General features: G+C 40.1%; 1 protein-coding gene across 1 annotated transcript; it reads left to right on the top strand.

The window, feature by feature from the left end:
* Window positions 1–409: 409 nt before the first annotated feature.
* On the top strand, window positions 410–19,873 carry LOC101122359 (17-beta-hydroxysteroid dehydrogenase 13). Its single transcript, XM_004009979.6, has 7 exons — window positions 410–722; window positions 3,946–4,053; window positions 5,100–5,231; window positions 7,954–8,060; window positions 11,074–11,211; window positions 15,205–15,321; window positions 17,024–19,873. The coding sequence occupies exons 1-7, from the start codon at window positions 513–515 to the stop codon at window positions 17,112–17,114; spliced, it is 903 nt and encodes a 300-aa protein (XP_004010028.2). The 5' UTR covers window positions 410–512; the 3' UTR covers window positions 17,115–19,873.
* The last annotated feature ends 668 nt before the right edge of the window (window positions 19,874–20,541 follow it).

The following is a 20,541-nucleotide window of genomic DNA, read 5'->3' as shown; positions in this document are numbered from 1 at the left end:
CAATGTGGGAGACCCAGGTTCGATCCCTTGGTCGGGAAGATCCCCTGGAGAAGGGAACGGTGACCCATTCCAGTATTCTTGCCTGAAAAATTCCAAGGACAAAGAAGACTGGCGGGCTGCAGTTCATGGGATCACAAAGAGTCAGACGTGCCTGAGCGACTAACACAGACACACGCACTCAGCTTTCAGGTTGTGCATCTTTTTTTTTTCAGTTGATGTGATGAAACATAGTACAGAAATGCTTCTCAGAAAGCAAGTCCAGAGAATACCTTCTCTAGATTTCCCTTATCCCTGTGCCAAGTTTTTACTAACAACTGGCCCAGCTTCAAAAGCTCAAGTGGTATCTAACCCATTAGAACACATGACCAAAACCTGCCTACAAATCTTCACTACTTTGGCCAGCCCCATCAACACCAAGAATGCAGCTCATTCCTGAAGCTCTTTGAAGAGGAGAGCACTTTGCTGAGACTAGACAGGAACTGAGGCAGAGGAGAAAAGGGCAAAGCAGAGCCATGAAGATTATCTTGGATCTCCTTCTGCTTCTGCTCATCATTGTTTATTCCTACTTGGAATCACTGCTGAAGGTCTTCATTCCGAGGAGGAGAAAATCTGTGGCTGGGGAGATTGTTCTCATTACAGGAGCCGGGCATGGAATAGGCAGGCAGACCGCCTATGAATTTGCACAACGGAAGAGCAGACTGGTTCTGTGGGATATTAATAAGGTACTGGATTCATTCGCCCATCTTTTAAAGTTACCCGCCAGGGAGGGCCCATATAAGTGAGACGGGTGTTTTTTAAAATGATTTGACTTAGCATTTGCTTATCTTGGTATTTTTCTTGTTCAAAGTGGGTTAACTACATTTTTTAGAACCTTACTCTACACATGCATCAGGATGATTTGATGGAAACTTCACTGAGACCTTAGCAGTGATTTTTGTGTCCTGATATGCTGGTTTGATAACGGATTCAGGAGCCAGGCTACTTCCAAACTGTTTAAATTGAACTGTCACTTAATTTCTCCCAGACTCATTTCCCTATCTCTGAAATGGGGATAACAGTCCACAGGATGTGTTAAGAACAGAGGTTAACACACTACAGCCAGTGGGCCAGACTTGCTCCCAGAGCAGCCTGTTGAGCTAGGGATGTATTTTTTAAAGGGCTGTCCAGGCAAAAATCAAATGAAAAACAAAGAACATGTAACAGAACCTCTTGGTGCCCAACTCTCACATGCACAGAACCCTATTATGTTTACCATCTGGCTCTTAACAGAAAGAAAGACTAAACAAATTACTATTTAAGTGCTTAAAACAATGCCTGGCTATAGGAAATGTTAGTCATATTTAATACCCTTCCATGAAGAGTGTCAGACTTTTTCTTGGGCCTTTGCTTATTTTTGTTTTTTTTGGTACTGATATTTGTAAACATTAAATTAACTACTCACAACTAAAATCTTGTGTCATTTTCCCTAAACTTTTGCTTTGTTCTAATGTTTAAAATTTTTTCGCTGCACCACATGGCATGCAGAATTCTAGTTCCCCCACCAGGAATTGAACCCATGCGTCTTGCATTTGAAGTACTGACTCTTAACTACTGGGCCACCAGAGTCCAGGGTCTCCTAAACTTTTGAATTCTGACTCGGCCATGAAAATATTCACAGAAAAAAATGCTTGCAGTATTTTAGGATAGGAAAAAAATTATCCAGTTTTTTTTTTTTTTTTTGAGAGTTAGTGTTTCTAAAAATCACAGTGAGACTTTAGTTGCCAAATGTTAATGTTCTTTGCCAACATGTCTAACTGGCACCTATTTTCTTAAGACCTTCAGAAATGTCTTTTGAATTTAGAAAACTTGTTCTCTGGTTCTTTCTATTTAATAAATAATATTACATTACACACAAAAAATTGATATATTTTTATATAACAGATATGAGCACTTAAGATAAGCTGATTCACATAAAAGCTATTTGGCATCAGTTTGGTCCTTGAAGAGTTTCAACACACTTTCAAGAAAAGGACAAGAATTTACAAATTGAGAAAATAACTGCTTGCTTTTCTCAGGTGTTTGTCAAAAAAATAAATAAATAAGTATAAATTCATGAGAAAGGCTTGATGAAATTTGAACTCTGGATCCCTCCAGATGTATATTTTTGGAGAAAGACCTGACATTTATTAAGTATTTTTTAAATCCCAATGATAAGAAGTAAAAATGACTTATTTAAGATTCTGCTTGAAGGATGGGTCACCTGGCCTCACAGGGTCTCTTTGAGCCCTTGCATTTTTATGGTTGAACATTTAAGGTATTACATGATTCACTCTAAGGCTGTAAGTGTAACTCAGATCTCCTTTAACTATCAACTGTCTTTCTGTTATGTTGGCTTCTTTTTCCTTACACACCAAGTCATATTAACAGTTTATTCACATTAAATCTGAACTGTGACAAGTGGAGTACACACCACACACTGGAGTTGAAGCAAGCATTTTGCTTATGAAGACAAGACATTACATCTTGCAGTTTTCTAGCTCAGCATCTGATGAAAACTTAGATTACTAATAGCTCTCAACTGACCTTGACTCTAGAGATAAGAGTGTCATCTTGCAATCTGCAATGAACAAGCTCCCAGCTAAAACCCAAATAGTGAAAGTCTCCTGACCTCCTTCTTTATACCTCTGAAACTCCTCAGAAATCTGTGAGGGACAATGACCTTGGATGAAGGATATATACTTTTTCCTTCCATACAAACCACTCAACTCTGCCTGTTATTATTGTTTTGTATTATTCGTCATCCCTACTGGAAAAGGAAAACCACCCAACACTGACTCGGAGACAGCCCCAAATAACAACCACACCACTAACATCCCAACATGCCAAAAGGGCTTTCAAGACATCTTGACTCTTCATCACAGAGAAGAGCTAACAAATTCTGAAAGGAAACAGTATAATTTTAAATACTTTATAATCTTCTTTATGAATTTCAACAGATGTCAGAACTTGAAAAGAATGCTAATTTTCCAGAAATGCAAGTTAAGAAGCATCAGGGTGACTTTATTTTAGGAAAGAGGTCTTTGAATTTAGGCTGAAAATGAGTTCCTCTGTCTCTATGTCCTGGAGTTACGTGCAAAGCAGTTACATAGACGAGAATCCATCCATGGCCTTTGCCCATTTTCACTCCAGGACACCTGAAGAATATAATATTACCGCTCTGGAAGTAGTAGCATAGTCTCTCCATGAAAGGTTTTCTCAAATAAGGATCCTTCTTCCTTCTTCCTTTCTAGAGGTTTAAAGCAGAATTGTCGAGAAAAGTCTGATGGGCAGAGGTATCTAGTTTAAAATTACCACTAGTTTAGAATTTATGCTTTATTGTCTATTACATAATTGGTGCTCAACAAATATATGGTAAATATACTGTTGATTTTTTTTTCTTCTCCATACTCAAACATCTCCCTTCATGACACCACAAAGAGCAGTATCTTTCAAGCATGTTCTTTAAGCTATGAAAATATAGCAAAACAAGGTGGAAACACAGGAGACTAATATGAGCCTTCCTTGGCAGAAAAGCCAGGTTGTGACCTCTGCAATTAGTCAAGCAGTGTCTCATGAAATTTGCTCACAAACAAGGAGGAAATTCTGTTTCAATTTGTTTTTCTTTCTTTCTTTCTTTCTTTTTTTTTTTTTTTGGCTGCACGGGCTTTTGTTGCAGCAAGCTTTCTCTAGTTTTGTTGGGGTTTCTCTACTTGTGACACACGGGCTTTGTTGCGCCACAGCATGTGGGATCTTAGTTCCCCGACCAGGGATTGAGCCTGCGTCCCCTGCATTGGAAGGCAGATTCTTAACCATGGGACCACCAGGGAAGTCCTCTGAATTTTAACCTTTGAAAAAATTGAATCTCAGCTATTTTCTACCTCCCTCTTGTCTACTCACCTTTCAGAATTTGTTTTTTCCCAATTACAGCATGGTGTTGAGGAAACTGCAGCAGAATGCAGAAAACTAGGGGCCACTACACATGTGTTTGTGGTAGACTGCAGTAACAGGGAAGAGATTTACAGCTCCGTAGACCAGGTGAGACTTCAGCGTACACATTTCTCCCTGTGGTTTTATGTCCCTTTACATGGAATATGAAAAGGTTCTTTATGACAGCCTAATTTAAACTTGATTTTTTTTTTTTTAGCCTCTGCCAACTGAGGTAGCTGTGTTTACAAGGAAGGACATACACTTTTTTCTTCCATATGAGCCACTCAACTCTGCCTATTATTGTTGTTTTGTATTATTAGTCAATTTCATTCTGATCAGAAATTCAAGCAATAGTACAGAGTGAAAGAACAAAGATTTATCACCAGGGGAAAGGATCATGTTCTAGTCTTCCTTTTAGTCCTATCATCTTTACAGAAGTTCCTTTATTATTTCCTTTAATTATTTCCTCTTTGGGATTTTATGTTGGTGCCAAACTAATCTTCTATAGAAAATGTATATTAATTATAATAACAATGTTTAAGAGTAAATATCAAATACAATGGACCAAGCATGTTGATAGATATTTTCACCCTCTAATCCCTACAATAACTCTATAAACCTCATTTGACTGATGAGCAAATTGAGATTCAAAGAGGTGAAATCAGACAAAGGTCATGTAGCTAGTAGGTGGAGAAGCCAAGATTACCCAATTAGCACTTTAAAAATATTTGGTAAGAACTGATATGTCAAACCAAGGTCATGTCGCGTGTACACATGACCTAGGTGGTGAAACTACGATTACTCAATTAGCAGTTTTTAAATGTTTGATTAGAACTGATATATCAGTTAATCAACAGAACACTAATTTCACTTTATTGGTAAGTTACAAAAAAAACACTATGATGTACTGGGTACTGAAATTTAGCTGTTAAAAAACCAGGTTATCCCAGTTTTATGACAGTGTTACCTTTGTAACCACACTTTGGGCTAATGCTCTTTTCCCCTCAAACTCTGAGCAATCTCATCAAATAGAATAATGAATCTGATCCCTGGATGATATTAGTCCCAAAACTTTGAGTTTCTATAATACATCCAATGAACTTTCTATTTCTATTCTATAATGCACCCAATGACTGTTCATTCTATTTCAAAAGGTAAAGAAAGAAGTTGGTGATGTAACCATCGTGGTGAATAATGCTGGGGCAATATATCCAGCTGACCTTCTTAGTACAAAGGATGAGGAGATCACCAAAACTTTTGAGGTCAACATCTTAGGACATTTTTGGGTGAGTGTGAGTCAGAAACATCCCTAGGTTGTGCGTGTCTGACAACTTCTCTTAAGGTACGTGAAATTCATAATTGAGTTCACACCCTTCTGGATGGACAACTGCATCTCTTTGCCTTAAAACAACAATCATAAAATATTGGTGTCTCTGACAGAAGGATTCGTGGCATGCTGCAGTCCATGGGGTCGCAAAGAGTCAGACACAACTTGGCAACTGAATAACAACTGACAGAAGGGCACAGGGTTCAAGGAAACACAACTCACCAGAACGTGGGCTAGTTAGTCTGTCTCATCCACCAGTACCTACACAAAGCCTGGCACGTACTAGGCACTCAAAAAGAATATTGGGTAGGCCAAAATGTTCGTACTGGTTTTGCCAGCTGATGACAAATCCGAATGAACTTTTTGGCCAACCAGATATTTGTGGCGCTTTTCTAAGGATAGGCCTTCCCTGGTAGCTTAAACAGTGAAGCATCTGCCTGCAATGCAGGAGACCCAGGTTTGACCCCTGGGTTGGGAAGATCCCCTGGAAAAGGAAACGGCAGCCCACTCCAGTATTCTAGTCTGGAGAATCCCATGGACAGAAGAGCCTAGTGAGCTGCAGTCCATGGGATCGCAAAGAGCTGGACATGACTGAGCAACTAACACTTGTTTGTTTTGTTTTCTAAGGATTGTCAGTGTGTATCTTTTTGGTGCTTTACAGAAAATACATATTATGTACATTCCCTTGCAACCTTATGTCATGGAATTGTAGAATAGAAAGGATAAAGAGCTCCCTACTTGGGTTATATAGGAGTTGGAGACTATTTTAAATGGGAATCTGGACAAGGGCTACATCAGGTTGGAGCTTAGAGATATGGCTCTACAGACCTCTTAAAATTGGTTTGTTTTGTGAGAGACGGAAATGTGCCTTTGTAGAGAACTTTTATATGAATTAATCTTCCAGTGCCTCAGTGTTATTGTGGAACCTAGGACAGAGCTGGATTCCAGGAGAGAGAAGAAAAAAAGAGCTATGTTTCCTCATTTTCCCAAATCCTTTACATATGCTAATGAGAATGAATTATTGTTTCCACTGAACTACAAAGAGACTCCATGCATTCACTCTCTATCAGTACAGTTCAGTTCAGTCGCTCAGTCGTGTCCGACTCTTTGTGACCCCATGAATCGCAGCACGCCAGCCCTCCCTGTCAGTCACCAACTCCTGGAGTTCACTCAAACTCACGTCCATCGAGTCGGTGATGCCATCCAGCCATCTCAGCCTCTGTCATTCCCTTCTCCTCCTGCCCCCAATCCCTCCCAGCATCAGTCTTTTCCAATGAGTCAACTCTTCACATGAAGTGCAAGAATAAATGTTTGCTTTCCTCTTACAGTTTCTTGGGTCAGGAATTTGGGTGTGCTGTGGTTTGGCAGTTCTGGCTCTATGAATTTGCATAGGGTCCACAGGGTGGACTTATAAAATTCTCATAAAATATTATTGATATTTCTCACAAAACAGAAAGCTTTTGGGAGGAAAAGAAAGGCGTTTGTTTCCTATGGCATCAATATATGATGCACAATATTACAAACAGGAGATACTAAACCTAATTATGTTGCCTAATGACCATCAGTTTAGGACTCAACTTTTTCTACTGAAACTGATATAGCTACACAGGGTTTTAACTCTTCTTGTTAGAAAGCTAAAGTCCCAAACCAAAGAAATCACAAGATATAAGATTACCATCTGGAATTTTTTCAGTTCTGAAAACTCTTGAGTTTTTCCTTAATAACATTGTTGGATCCATAAAAGAGATTTTATAGATTCCCTCTGAAGGGAAAGTGAAGTGAAGTCACTCAGTCGTGTCCGACTCTTTGTGACCCTATGGACTGTAGCCCACCAAGTTCCTCAGTCCATGGGGTTCTCCAGGCAAGAGTACTGGAGTGGGTTGCCATTTCCTTCTCCAGGGAATCTTCCCAACCCAGGGATCAAACCCAGGTCTCCCACATTGCAGGCAAACACTTTAACCTCTGAGCCACCAGGGAAAGGGATATTAAGATGAGTTTTTGGCATGTGGTACACGGTACACAGCACTCAATGTCAGCTTAAACCGATCATTCCAATCATTTTTCATTTCTGTCACTGATAGAGAAGTAATCATGGAATTTTGGCACACATTTTATTTCATTGTAAAAGTTGTCTCAAAGACATTTTGTCTTAAAAAATAAAACCACCACGGTAACAACAACCCTATATGCAAGGCAGCAAAAGAGACACAGATGCAAAGAACAGATGAAAGAGCTGTGGATTCAATCCTTGGGCTGGGAAGATCCCCTGCAGAAGGGCTTGGCAACCTCTTACAAGTTTAAAAACATGTAATACTTCTTACATATATGAAGTGGGAGAAGGTGAGGGTGGGATCATTTGAGAGAATAGCACTGAAATGTGTATATTACCATATGGAAAACAGATGACCAGTGTAAGTTCGATTCATGAATCAGGGCCACTCAAAACTGGCGCTGTGGGACAACCCAGAGGGATAGGATAGGGAGGGAGGTGGGAGGGAGGCTCAGGATGAGGGACACGTGCACCTGTGGCTGATTCATGTCGATGTATGGCAAAAAAACCTTCAGTTTTGTAAGGTAGTTATCCTCCAATTAAAATTACTTAATTAAAAAAATAAAACTACCTGGTTGGGAAATCTAACACTTGTGTCATTGTTACTTTTCTCTCTGCAATGATTCTGAAGATCACAAAAGCACTTCTTCCATCAATGATAAGGAGAAACCATGGCCACATTGTCACGGTGGCTTCAGTGTGCGGCCACGGAGTGATTCCTTATCTTATTCCATATTGGTAAGTATTACTTTCTAGCAGTGTTATTTATTTTTACACTTGTAAGTATTTACATGCATCCATGCTAAGTCGCTTCAGTCCTGTCCAACTCTTTGAGACCCCATGGACTGTAGCCCACCAGACTCCTCTATCCATGGTATTCCCCAGGCAAGAATATTGAAGTGGGTTGCTATGCCCTTCTCCAGGGGATCTTCCCAACCCAAGGACTGAACCCATAGCTCTTTCATCTCCTGCATTGAAAAGCAGGTTCTTTACCACTAATGCTACCAGAGAAGCCCCTTTAAGGGTTTATTAGGCCTCAGATTCCAATCTTCCTAACAGGTAATTTATTTCATTTTTAAATTCTTTTCAGAGAGCTACAATTATGTTTTATTCATTTTTGAATCTTCTTACAACAAAAAATCAAATGTCTTGCAAAAAATAAAAACTAAAGAAATCTCATACAGTTAATTTGGATTTATAGAATATATATAGTAATTTGGAGTAAACTCCTAAAAATGACTTCTCCTAAAATAAGGAAACTCATCATCATTTAAAATATTTCTAAATTTCTGAAAACTCCTCTGCACAGCAATGAAAGAAAAGAGTGTAACCAAGGATGTTTCCATTGTATCCTGGAATGAGTAGATGTTCATAAAAGAAATGAGGAACTCACAGGCTAAGAAGCAAAACATACAGATAAGTCCAAATGAACATAAGTCTGTGCAATGGTCCTTGTGCCCAAGAAAAGCTAAACAGAGTGGCCACCGGATCAAAACATTTTCCAGTGTGCTTGTGTCATGAGAGACTGTGTGTGTGTGTGTAAGAGACAGAGAGAGGCAGAAAAAGAGAGAGAAAGATTGAGAGAAAGCCTCTACCATCTTAAAAGATGCAGATAGCATACTCCATGCTCTATCAAGGACAGGGGCTTCCCTGGTGGCTCAGTGGTAAAGATCTACCTGCCAATGTAGGAGACGAGGGTTTGATCCTAGGTTGGGAAGATCCCCTGGAGAAGAAAATGGCAACCCACTCCAGTATTCTAGTCTGGAAAATCCCATGGACACAGGGGCCTGGCAGACTACATACAGTCCATGGGGTCACAAAAGACACAGCTTAGCGACTAAACAGCAACAAAACAACAGACAACTAGGATATAAAAAGAAGAAGGTAAGAAGGCCTTCAGTTCAGTTCAGTTCAGTTCAGTCGCTCAGTCGTTTCCAACTCTTTGCGACCCCATGAATCGCAGCACGCCAGGCCTCCCTGTTCATCACCATCTCCCGGAGTTCACCCAAACTCATGTCCATCGAGTCAGTGATGCAATCCAGCCATCTCATCCTCTGTTGCCCCCTTCTTCTCCTGCCCCCAATCCCTCCCAGCATCAGAGTCTTTTCCAATGGGTCAACTCTTTGCTTGAGGTGGCCAAAGTATTGGAGTTTCAGCTTTAGCATCAGTCCTTCCAATGAACACCCAGGACTGATGTCCTTTAGGATAGACTGGTTGGATCTCCTTGCAGTCCAAGGGACTCTCAAGAGTCTTCTCCAACACCACACTCCAAAAGCATCAATTCTTCGGCACTCAGCTTTCTTCACAGTCCAACTCTCACATCCATACATGACCACAGGAAACATAGTCTTGACTAGATGCACCTTAGTCGGCAAAGTAATGTCTCTGCTTTTGAATATGCTATCTAGGTTGGTCATAACTTTCCTTCCAACGAGTAAGCGTCTTTTAATTTCATGGCTGCAACCACCATTTGCAGTGATTTTGGAGCCCCCAAAAATAAAGTCTGACACTGTTTCCATTGTTTCCCCATCTATTTCCCATGAAGTGATGGGACCAGATGCCATGATCTTCGTTTTCTGAATGTTGAGCTTTAAGCCAACTTTTTCACTCTCCTCTTTCACTTTCATCAGGATTCACTATTTGCAAAGAATCTTTTCTTTGTACCTCCTTCAATGGCATCTCATTTTCTTATTCCAGCCTTATATCAACCTCATAGAAAAATTTAACTTGCTAACATGTTTATCAGTGGCTGGGGATGAATAGGTAGATAGCTGGTTTATTGTTTACCTGCACATCCATGTTCAAGGTTGAATTTAGTCACGAATCAAATTATTTCTGACACTGAAAGTAGTCACAGCTGTAGTTAAGTTTCACTGTAGGTTAAGGTGTCCATGCACATTCAAATGTTTGTTTCAAGCAGCCTCTACCATCGTAAAACACAAATCAGAATTTTACAGATTAAACATGCAATATTGTTTTAATGTTTAGAAATGTGGAAACCCAATGTACTAATAGTTTTCCTTTTTTCTATTTCTTTAAGAAAGCAGTCAACCTTTAACTTTATTGTACTTATTGCAATCTGGGTCAAAAATACAATTAACATTACATAGCTCCTTATAGGTAATAAAGTTATTATGCATATTACTTTTAAGTAATAGAGTTATTATGCAATTTAATCCTCAAGACAGTCATGTATTTTATTACCAGCATTTTAAAGATCAGAAACTCAAAGGAAAAAGACAAGGTGATATGTTGAAGGTCGCACACACTAACACAGCAAGTCTTTTTACTCCAGATGTTCACAATGAAATTAAGAAGCCAAAGTGAACTCTACATTTCAGGAGAGAAATCCCTGAGGAAGTAGAGATGCATAGAGTCTCACAGAAGCTTGTTAATACAGATATTAGTTACGTAATTTTTCTAAACATGTTCTTCTTGATTCATATTTTTCAAAATAAAAATAGTAGTAAAAACTGATTAGAAAAAAGTTTAAAGATTGCATGGAAAACTACATGTAGGGTGGAAAAGTGATCAGTAATGAAGTTAAAGTTTTATTAGAATTTGTTCTATTGTTATTACTGCTACAGTCACAATTCAGTGAAACCAGATATGAAAATAGATGACCAAGTGGAAGATTTGGGGGTTTGGCTTTTATTAGTTCTCAAGCAAAATCAACATTTTCTTTTCACACAGAGTTGAAGAATGTATTTCACTTTTCCTTAGCTAACAAGGACAGATAATTCTCTTACAGTTCCAGCAAATTTGCTGCTGTTGGTTTCCACCGAGCCCTGACATCAGAACTTGAAGCCTTGGGAAAAACTGGTATCAAAACTTCATGTCTCTGCCCAGTTTTTGTGAATACTGGATTCACCAAAAACCCAAGTACAAGGTGAGGCCAAGATCAAGTTAGGATAGAAATATAGCATGAGAAATTAGGATGAAAATTACATGAGAAATTAGTAAGAAAATTACATGAGCGATTACTATGAAAACTACATGAGAAATTCATATAAAATTACATGAGAAATTCCTATGAAAATTACGTGAGAAATTCCTATGATAATTACATGAGTAATTCCTATGAAAATTACATAAGAAATTCCTATGAAAATTACATGAGAAATTTGTAGGTGGGTCAACTGAGAAAATAGGGGCAAAAAAACGGAAAAGGAAAAGCATTTTTTTCTTTTTTTTGTCATTTTTTTCTTATTAATGTTACTGTACTGCCTTTATGTCTTCACTTTGAAATTAGATGAACGAAGGGGAAATGCTTTAGGGACTAGCAGGAGAGATCAGCTGCCATTGAATCCAGGCAATGGGTATCTTTTCTTTCAACATTCAACATTATCACTTTTTACTTTTTTAAATTGGAGAATAATTGCTTTACAATATTGTGCTGGTTTCTGCCATACAACAACCCAAATCAGTCAGCCCAAATATGTATATAGGCTTCCCCGGTGGCTCAGCAGTAAAGAATGCACCTGCAGTACAGGAGATGCAGGAGGCGTGGCTTCAGCCCCTGAGTTGGGAAGGTCCCCTGGAGGAGGAATTGGCATCCTGCTCCAGTATTCTTGCCTGGAAAATCTCACGGGCAATGAGCCATGGGGTCACGAAGAGTCAGACACCACTGAAGTAACTGAGTGCCCATGATATGTATACACACCCCCTCCTTCGTGAGCCTCTCTCCCTGCCATCGCACCCACACTCCCCGTTCCCCGCCCCAGGTCATCACAAAATGCTGGGCAGGGCTCCCTGTGTTATATTGTAACTTCCCACTAGTCATCTGCTTTACACATGACAGAGTACATATTTTGATGCTACTTTCTCAATTCGTCCTACCCTTTCCTTCCTCGTGTCCACATGTCCAGCAACGGGTGTTTATTCATGTCCACGTGAAAGAGTCAACACACATGCAGGTGCTAAGAGCGAGTGAGAATGGGGATGGGCAGGATGGAGAGGTGCCTTCTCTTGGAACCACATCCCCAAAATGAATGATACCTAACATCCCCTTCTCCCCTTCGTGGTTCATCTTCCTCAAATGGAGTATGGAAAGGCACAGGAATCTGCCTCATTTCTACCATCTTCCTTGCAACACCGACCACAGTGCTGGCAAAAAGTCCTCCAGTATTGTCCCAACTTGCCTGATCCTAAGAATCATCATCTGTGCTTACATAAAAAGTAAATGTTCTTAGCCTCTCCCTTAGAAATTCCGACTCAGTAAACTGGAACGAGTTCTAAGAACAAGGCATTTTGTTTTGTTTTGCTTCGTTTACAACCATATCAAGTAAGTCTGGAGACAGGTTTGGAAAACATTGACATAGTAAATATAACCACAGGCATTTGGTCACGGTTACCACCCTGTCTTTCTTTACAATGCAAACATTTTTAGAACAGCAATACACTGAATCTCTAATCCCTTGAAAATAATAGTGTTATTTGCTCAGTCATGTCTGACTCTTTGTGACCCCTTGGACTGTAGCCCACCACGCTCTTCTGTCCATGGAATTCTCCAGGTAAGAATGCTGGAGTGGGTAGCCATTTCCTTCTCCAGGGGATCATGACCCGGGGATTGAACTCATGTGTTCTGCATTGCAGGCGGATTCTTCACTGTCTGAGCCATTAGGAAAACCCTCAAAATGATCAAGGTGAATTTCTGCAAATATATACTTTGTCTCTGGTAAGGGAGGATCAGATCATAAGAGAGGAGAAATTGGCCCTGAAATAAGAGGGAAAAAGGCAGAAAGGTGAGGATAAGGACCCTAAAATTAATACACCTGCTTCACAAATTTGCCTCAATTCCAGTATACATTCTGCTACAAGTTAACAAAATATACTAAGCTTGCTAATGTGAAGTCAGTTTATTACAAGAAGGGAATTAGTCCTAAATATAGTCATTCAAAAGAGTTAACAGGGCTTCCCAGGTGGCTTAGATGCTGAAGAACCCACCTGTCAACGGAGGAGACACAGGTTCATTCCCTGAGTCAGGAAGATCCCCTGGAGGAGAAAATGGCAACCCACTCCAGTATTCTTGCCTGGAGAATCCCATGGACAGAGGAGCCTGCTGGGCTAGAGTCCATAGGGTTACAAAGAGTTGAACACAACTGAAGTGCCTTAGCGTGCACACTCACAACGGAGTTAACACTCCCTTTTAAGCTCAGCCTCATTACAGTCGGACACGCCTGAGCATGCACACGCCACATGCCAGATTTGAAGCTACTGACACTGAACCCCTAAACCTGCTGTGTCATCTCTGGAGCTGTAGCCAGTCCCTGGCAGTTGAATCATTAACTGAGTTAGAACACAGACACTTAACAAGTATGCAGCACTGTATATTAGTAAATACCATGATACAACTGGGACTCTGGGCTCATTTTTCTTAAATAGGAAATTGGGCCCAATAAAAACCCTCTTGGTAAGCATTCAGGCTTAGTGTGTGCCCAGAGGACTGGGTCTTCTGGTGGAGAAGGCAAAATAGCTGAGAAGACTGAGGCTAATGCAACCTCGGGGACTTCCCTGGTGGTTGAGCGGTTATGACTCCAAGCTCCCAATGCAGGGAGCAGGGGTTCAGTCCCTGCTGGGGGAATGAAGACCCTGAATGCTGCATGGTCAAGCCAACAAACAAACAAAAATAATGTGACCTCAGGTGTGTGGGTTCCTAGGGTGACCCTAAGGGCTGACCCAGGCAATGCTGAAAATCTGGGACTGGTCCCACCCAGACTCCCTGATTCTGAATTTCCTTGGCAAAGGCTGACATGTCCATATACTAATGGCAGATTTGGCTTAGAGATGCCGTTGATAGAATCAGGTAGGAGAAATCAGGGAGGAAAGAGGCAGCACCCCATAATTTAGAAAAATATTGATTTGTATTATTCTTGGCTGGCTTGCCGCTCAATGCCATGGAGACCTCGATCACACCATCATCTGCAATCAATCACATGAGATCTCAAGGAAGGAAGTTATAACTGTCACTACCTACTTAATTCTTCTGTACAACCTTTTTATTACTAAGCCACTCAGACATCTTAATTTTGGTGCAATACTTTCAATCCATTTACACTTTAATTTCCTGCTATCATCTTGTACTAATGGGCATTCTACACTGGGCTTGTGGTTATGAATACTTCTCAAGAACTCATGTGTACGGTCTTGAGTACAAGCAAGGTCACACCCCTCCAGCTGTAACATAACACACACACCTTGCTGCTGCTGCTAAGTCGCTTCAGTCATGTCTGACTCTGTGCAACCCCATAGATGGCAGCCCACCAGGCTCCCCCATCCCTGGGATTTTCCAGGCAAGAACACTGGAGTGGGTTGCCATTTCCTTCAATGCATGAAAGTGAAAAGTGAAAGGGAAGTTGCTCAGTTGTGCTCGACTCTTCTCAATGCCATGGACTGCAGCCTACCAGGCTCCTGCATCCATGGGATTGAACTCTCATTAAACTGTAGTACAGGCAAGTCGGTACAGTACAAAACAGTCCAGCTTTGTGGGACACCTCCACGAGAAAGCAAGTGTACTTAGTTCTAGATTTCTTTTCCTGTAGCTAATGAGCCCTGAAGAAAGACGTCAGATGTCTTCTTTCTGTCCTGGTCAGTTCTACCCATTAGGCTTCCTTGCCTCCTCTCCTGCCCTTCTATCTAATTCCTCTCCACCGCTTTGATGTTTTGACTGAGTGAGCCATGAAACACAGAGTGGGATGTGGAAGTAGAAGACTGTGATAACGAAACATCAACATGGCATGGGGGAGGGGAGGCAGGTGGCATTTGAGCAGTGAATTCTAGAAACTTTTAAATCCTAACTGATGAAAAGACCGTTTTCCTGCCTTCATTAATTAAAAATAAATAAATAAATAAAAAGAATCCAACTTTATATTTTAAATCACAGAATATGGCCTGTGTTGGAGACAGAAGAAGTTGTAAGAAGCTTGATAGATGGAATACTTACCAATAAGAAAATGATTTTCGTTCCATCATATATCAATATCTCCTTCGCAATAGAGAGGTAAGTACAGCACAAAACACCGAAAATGCTAAAACACTGATAGAGCTATCATGATGAAGAGCCTTTCAGTTGTGAAAGTTGCCATGGAAACTCTCCATGCCAAGGGGAAACAGTTAAGTTGCCTCTGTTATTACCTTACCCAGTCTATAAAAAGAGGATGAATCATTTTCTGTACTACATCCACCGTCTCTGCCCAGTCTTTGCCAGAGACAAGGAAAGACAGTAAAAAGAGAATGTAATATGGTGAGCTAGCTAAAAATAAAGAAGCCTGCTGGGGTTTTGATTAAGACTGCATTGAATCTATACACCAATCGGGGGAGAATGAACGAATATTATTAACATTATTGAGTCTTCAAACCGAAGAGTACACAGAACACAATATACCTCTTCTTTTTATTTTTTCATCTTTTTCAATATGTGTACATATTGAAATAACAGCATCATGTAGCTTTCAGTGTACTAGTCTTACGTACTTTTTGTCAGATTTACCCCAAAATATTTCAAATCTTTGATGCTATTGCAAATGACATTTTAAAAGATCTCTATTTTCCATTATTTGTTACTTGCATGTGTTTGATTTTTGCATTTTGATCTGTATTTAGCAACCTTGCTGTACTCACTGTTAGTAGCTTTTTTGTAGATTCTAACAGATATTTTTACATAGATGATCATATTGTCTGTAAATCAAGACACACTTTGGCTTCTTCTTTTTTCCAATCTTTATGTTTTTATTTCTTGCCTTATCACACTGGCTAGAACCTCCTGTTGCAATGTCAGAGAGGACTGATGAAAGCACACGTCCAAGTGTTGCCTCTGATCTTAGGAGGAAAGTAGTCACACTTTCACAATTCAGAATGATATCAGCTGCAGATTTTTTTCATTTGCTCTTTATCAAGTTGAAGAAGTTCCCTTCTATTATTATTTTGATGAGAGTCTTCATCAAGAGTAGATGTGAATTTTGTCAAAAGTTTTACTGAATATATTAAGAGGATTGTTGGTCTTTGCATTTTAGTTTGCTAACATAATGAATTACACTGAGTCATTCTAAAGATTAAACTAACCCTGCTCTGTAATGTCTTTGACTTTTGGGTCAGCCTAATACTTACCTCATAAACTGATTCGTAAAGTAGTCTCTCCTCTTCTCCTTTCAGGAATAGCTTGTGTGAAATGGTATTATTTCTTTCCTAAACAATTTATAGAATTCCCAGTGAAGTCATCTACGCCGGTTGCTTAACCTCTTAAACAAGAAGTTCCTCAAAGGCAGTTGCTGCTTTTAAAGTACCATATTATAGATATGCAGTAAAAACTCAAGAAGTGGAGCAATTGATTAAATGGATTCTGGTGCTGTTCCTCTGTGAACTCTTAGCATCAGGATTCATTGACATTTACAAAACATAAGTCCAGACCTTCATATTTCGGTCTTTACTCACATAAGATTTTAAGCCAGATTTTATTAATATAAGAAGGTGAGAAGAATGGTATATATCAGTGCTTTCTTTATATTTGCGTGATATTTGAACTGTGAGTATTAAAAGACACACACACACACAAAGAGCAAGGTAGACATAAAGAAAGAAAGGAAGAACAGAAAAAAAATTAAGTGCAAACCAGACAAATCTCAGGTTATTTTAACTGACAACAAAAATGAACTCTGATGTCCAAGATTTTAAACTGAAAAACGTTCATCTTTTCTTTCATACAGATTTCTCCCTGAACGTGCCTTGGCAGCCATAAATCGTGTACAGGATATTCAATTTGAAGCAGTGATTGGCCACAAAATCAAAATGAAATGAATACATGAGCTCCAGGCTGAGATGTATGCACCTTAATGATGTGGAACTAAATTTAGAGTCAATGCTTCAAAGCTCTATTTCACAGTTTTCAGTGCTGTTAATATTAAAAAACATTGGTTTGGCATTAGCAGTGGTCAAATGAACAAGACTAATCACCTGTCTTTCTATTTCTTAAGATTATGCATGCAGTTTTAATAGATCCACTTTTCATTCTGTGCCTCTCAAAAACTCGTATGCTTACGTAAACATACTTAAGAGGTCATTTCTCTTTAAGAGGTTTCCTTTCTTTTCTTTTCGTTTAAAGGTGGACAAAGCTACCTCCCTGAGAGTAAATACAAAAAGAACTTATTTACACAGGGACATTTTAAGACTGTTCTTGAAGTAAATCTGTAGCCTGGCCACAGAATGTCAGCAAGTACACAGTGTGAGCTAGCAATCAGAGACCAAGTTTAAGCAGATGGCTGTACTCCAAAAAAGAGACAGATTACACCTATGCAAGTCAACATTTGGAAGCTTTCTCTTGCTTCTCCCTTTTTCATCAGCCCGTAACAGTGCTTTCTTACCTTATTCTGTTCCTAATATAGATTTTATATCCACCAAGAGTGTGCCCTCCACACTTTCTGCCCTTTTCATAGTCACTGAAAATACTGTGACATTACAAAAGATAAGTCTCTCTTGAATCTCAGGGTATCTGAAATTTTAACCCCATGGTAACCTCTTTCTTTGTAGTTTATGTTTTCACATATTATTGGTTCAGTTCGGTTCAGTTCGGTTCAGTCGCTCAGTCGTGTCCGACTCTTTGCGACCCCATGAATTGCAGCACACCAGGCCTCCCTGTCCATCACCAACTCCTGGAGTTCACCCAGACTCACGTCCATCAAGTCAGTGATGCCATCCAGCCATCTCATCCTCTGTCGTCCCCTTCTCCTCCTGCCCCCAATCCCTCCCAGGATCACAGTCTTTTCCAATGAGTCAACTCTTCGCATGAAGTGGCCAAAGTACTGGAGTTTCAGCTTTAGCATCATTCCTTCCAAAGAAATCCCCGGGTTGATCTCCTTCAGAATGGACTGGTTGGATCTCCTTGCAGTCCAAGGGACCCTCAAGAGTCTTCTCCCACACCACAGTTCAAAAGCATCAATTCTTTGGCGCTCAGCCTTCTTCACAGACCAACTCTCACATCCATACATGACCACAGGAAAAACCATAGCCTTGACTAGATGGATCTTAGTCAGCAAAGTAATGTCTCTGATTTTGAATATGCTACCTAGGTTGGTCATAACTTTTCTTCCAAGGAGTAAGCGTCTTTTAATTTCATGGCTGCAGTCACCATCTGCAGTGATTTTGGAGCCCAAAAAAATAAAGTCTGACACTGTTTCCACTGTTTCCCCATCTATTTCCCATGAAGTGATGGGACCGGATGCCATGATCTTCGTTTTCTGAATGTTGAGCTTTAAGCCAGCTTTTTCACTCTCCTCTTTCACTTTCATCAAGAGGCTTTTAGCTCCTCTTCACTTTCTGCCATAAGGGTGGTGTCATCTGCATATCTGAGGTTATTGATCTTTCTCCTGGCAGTCTTGATTCCAGCTTGTGTTTCCTCCAGTCCAGCGTTTCTCATGATGTACTCTGCATAGAAGTTAAATTAGCAGGGTGACAATATACAGCCTTGACGTACTCCTTTTCCTATTTGGAACCAGTCTGTTGTTCCATGTCCAGTTCTAACTGTTGCTTCCTGACCTGCATACAGATTTCTCAAGAGGCAGGTCAGGTGGTCTGGTATTCCCATCTCTTGAAGAATTTTCCACAGTTTATTTTGATCCACACAGTCAAAGGCTTTGGCATAGTCAAGAAAGCAGAAATAGATGTGTTTCTGGAACTCTCTTGCTTTTTCCATGATCCAGCAGATGTTGGCAATTTGATCTCTGGTTCCTCTGCCTTTTCTAAAACTAGTTTGAACATCAGGAAGTTCACGGTTCACATATTGTTGAAGCCTGGCTTGGAGAATTTTGAGCATTACCTTACTAGCATGTGAGATGAGTGCAATTGTGCGGTAGTCTGAGCATTCTTTGGCATTGCCTTTCTTTGGGCTTGGAATGAAAACTGACCTTTTCCAGTCCTGTGGCCACTGCTGAGTTTTCCAAATTTGCTGGCATATTGAGTGCAGCACATATTATTGGTACCAGAGATGCTTGGACAGCTTTGAGCTTAAAAAATGAAAGCTAATGCATGGATGCTAGGCCAGCTACTTAATACTGTACTGTGGATCTGAGAGATGGAAGGGAAAATAGAGTTGTTGTTTTTTTACATATATATAAAATAGAAAAAAAATCTGACTCCAAGTACATCAAGGATAATCTAGTTTTCTCTGTTTTTCACTAATGCTATATACTACTTTGGCTTAGACTATCCTCCTGTTTTATCCTGCTGCTGCTGCTGCTAAGTCGCTTCAGTCGTGTCCGACTCTGTGCAATCCCATATGGCAGCCCACCAGGCTCCCTCGTCCCTGGGATTCTCCAGGCAAGAATACTGGAGTGGGTTGCCATTTCCAATGCATGAAAGTGAAAAGTAAAAGTGAAGTCGCTCAGTCATGTCCGACTCTTAGCGACCCCATGGAATGCAGTCTACCAGGCTTCTCCATCCATGGGATTTTCCAGGCAAGAGTACTGGAGTGGGGTGCCATTGTCTTCTCTGCCTGCTTTATCCTAAGTGAAAGTAAATGATTAAATGCAAATCATTAATAAAAACAATATTTTAAAAACAAATGATAAATATGTTGCTATGCTTTTTAAAAATAACCTCTTGTAGTTATAAAATTAAGAGTTTTTATCTTTAAGCTCTGAGACTTTAAGCATCTTTCAGGAAGCAAGGACCTGGGTATTATCAAGCAGACAGAGCTTACAGATGCAGAGAGGGATTAGGGATTCTCCCAACTCCAGTTTCTTTGACTGTTAGGAGGTTTACACACTGAAACTTACTGAGTCCTTTGTATGTGAGGCACTGCACAGAGTACTATCGTTTTGAGACTTTTTTCCTTATTCACTTCAGTTCAATTCAGTCGCTCAGCTGTATCCGACTCTTTGCAACCCCACAGACTGCAGCACACCAGGCTTCCCTGTCCACCACCAACCCCCGGAGCTTGCTCAAACTCATGTCTTTTGAGTCAGTGATGCCATCTTACCATCTTATGCTTTGTTGTCCCCTTCTCCTCCTGCCTTCAATCTTTCCCAGCATCAGGGTCTTTTCCAATGAGTCAGTTCTTTGCATCAGGTGGCCAAAGTATTGCAGCTTCAGCTTCAGCATCAGTCCTTTAATATTTGTTCATGATTTTTGTTTCTATTGTTTGCCTTAAAATTAAGAACTTTATGAGTGGAAGCTTAAAATGTATTGTTATTATTTTAGTCATTATTTATTTATTTGACTGCACCACATG

Source organism: Ovis aries, chromosome 6 (assembly GCF_016772045.2).
Source record: "Ovis aries strain OAR_USU_Benz2616 breed Rambouillet chromosome 6, ARS-UI_Ramb_v3.0, whole genome shotgun sequence".
Classification (NCBI taxonomy): Eukaryota; Metazoa; Chordata; class Mammalia; order Artiodactyla; family Bovidae; genus Ovis; species Ovis aries.
The sequence above is the reverse complement of the archived record's forward strand: the minus strand, read 5'-3'. Positions and strand labels throughout refer to the sequence as shown.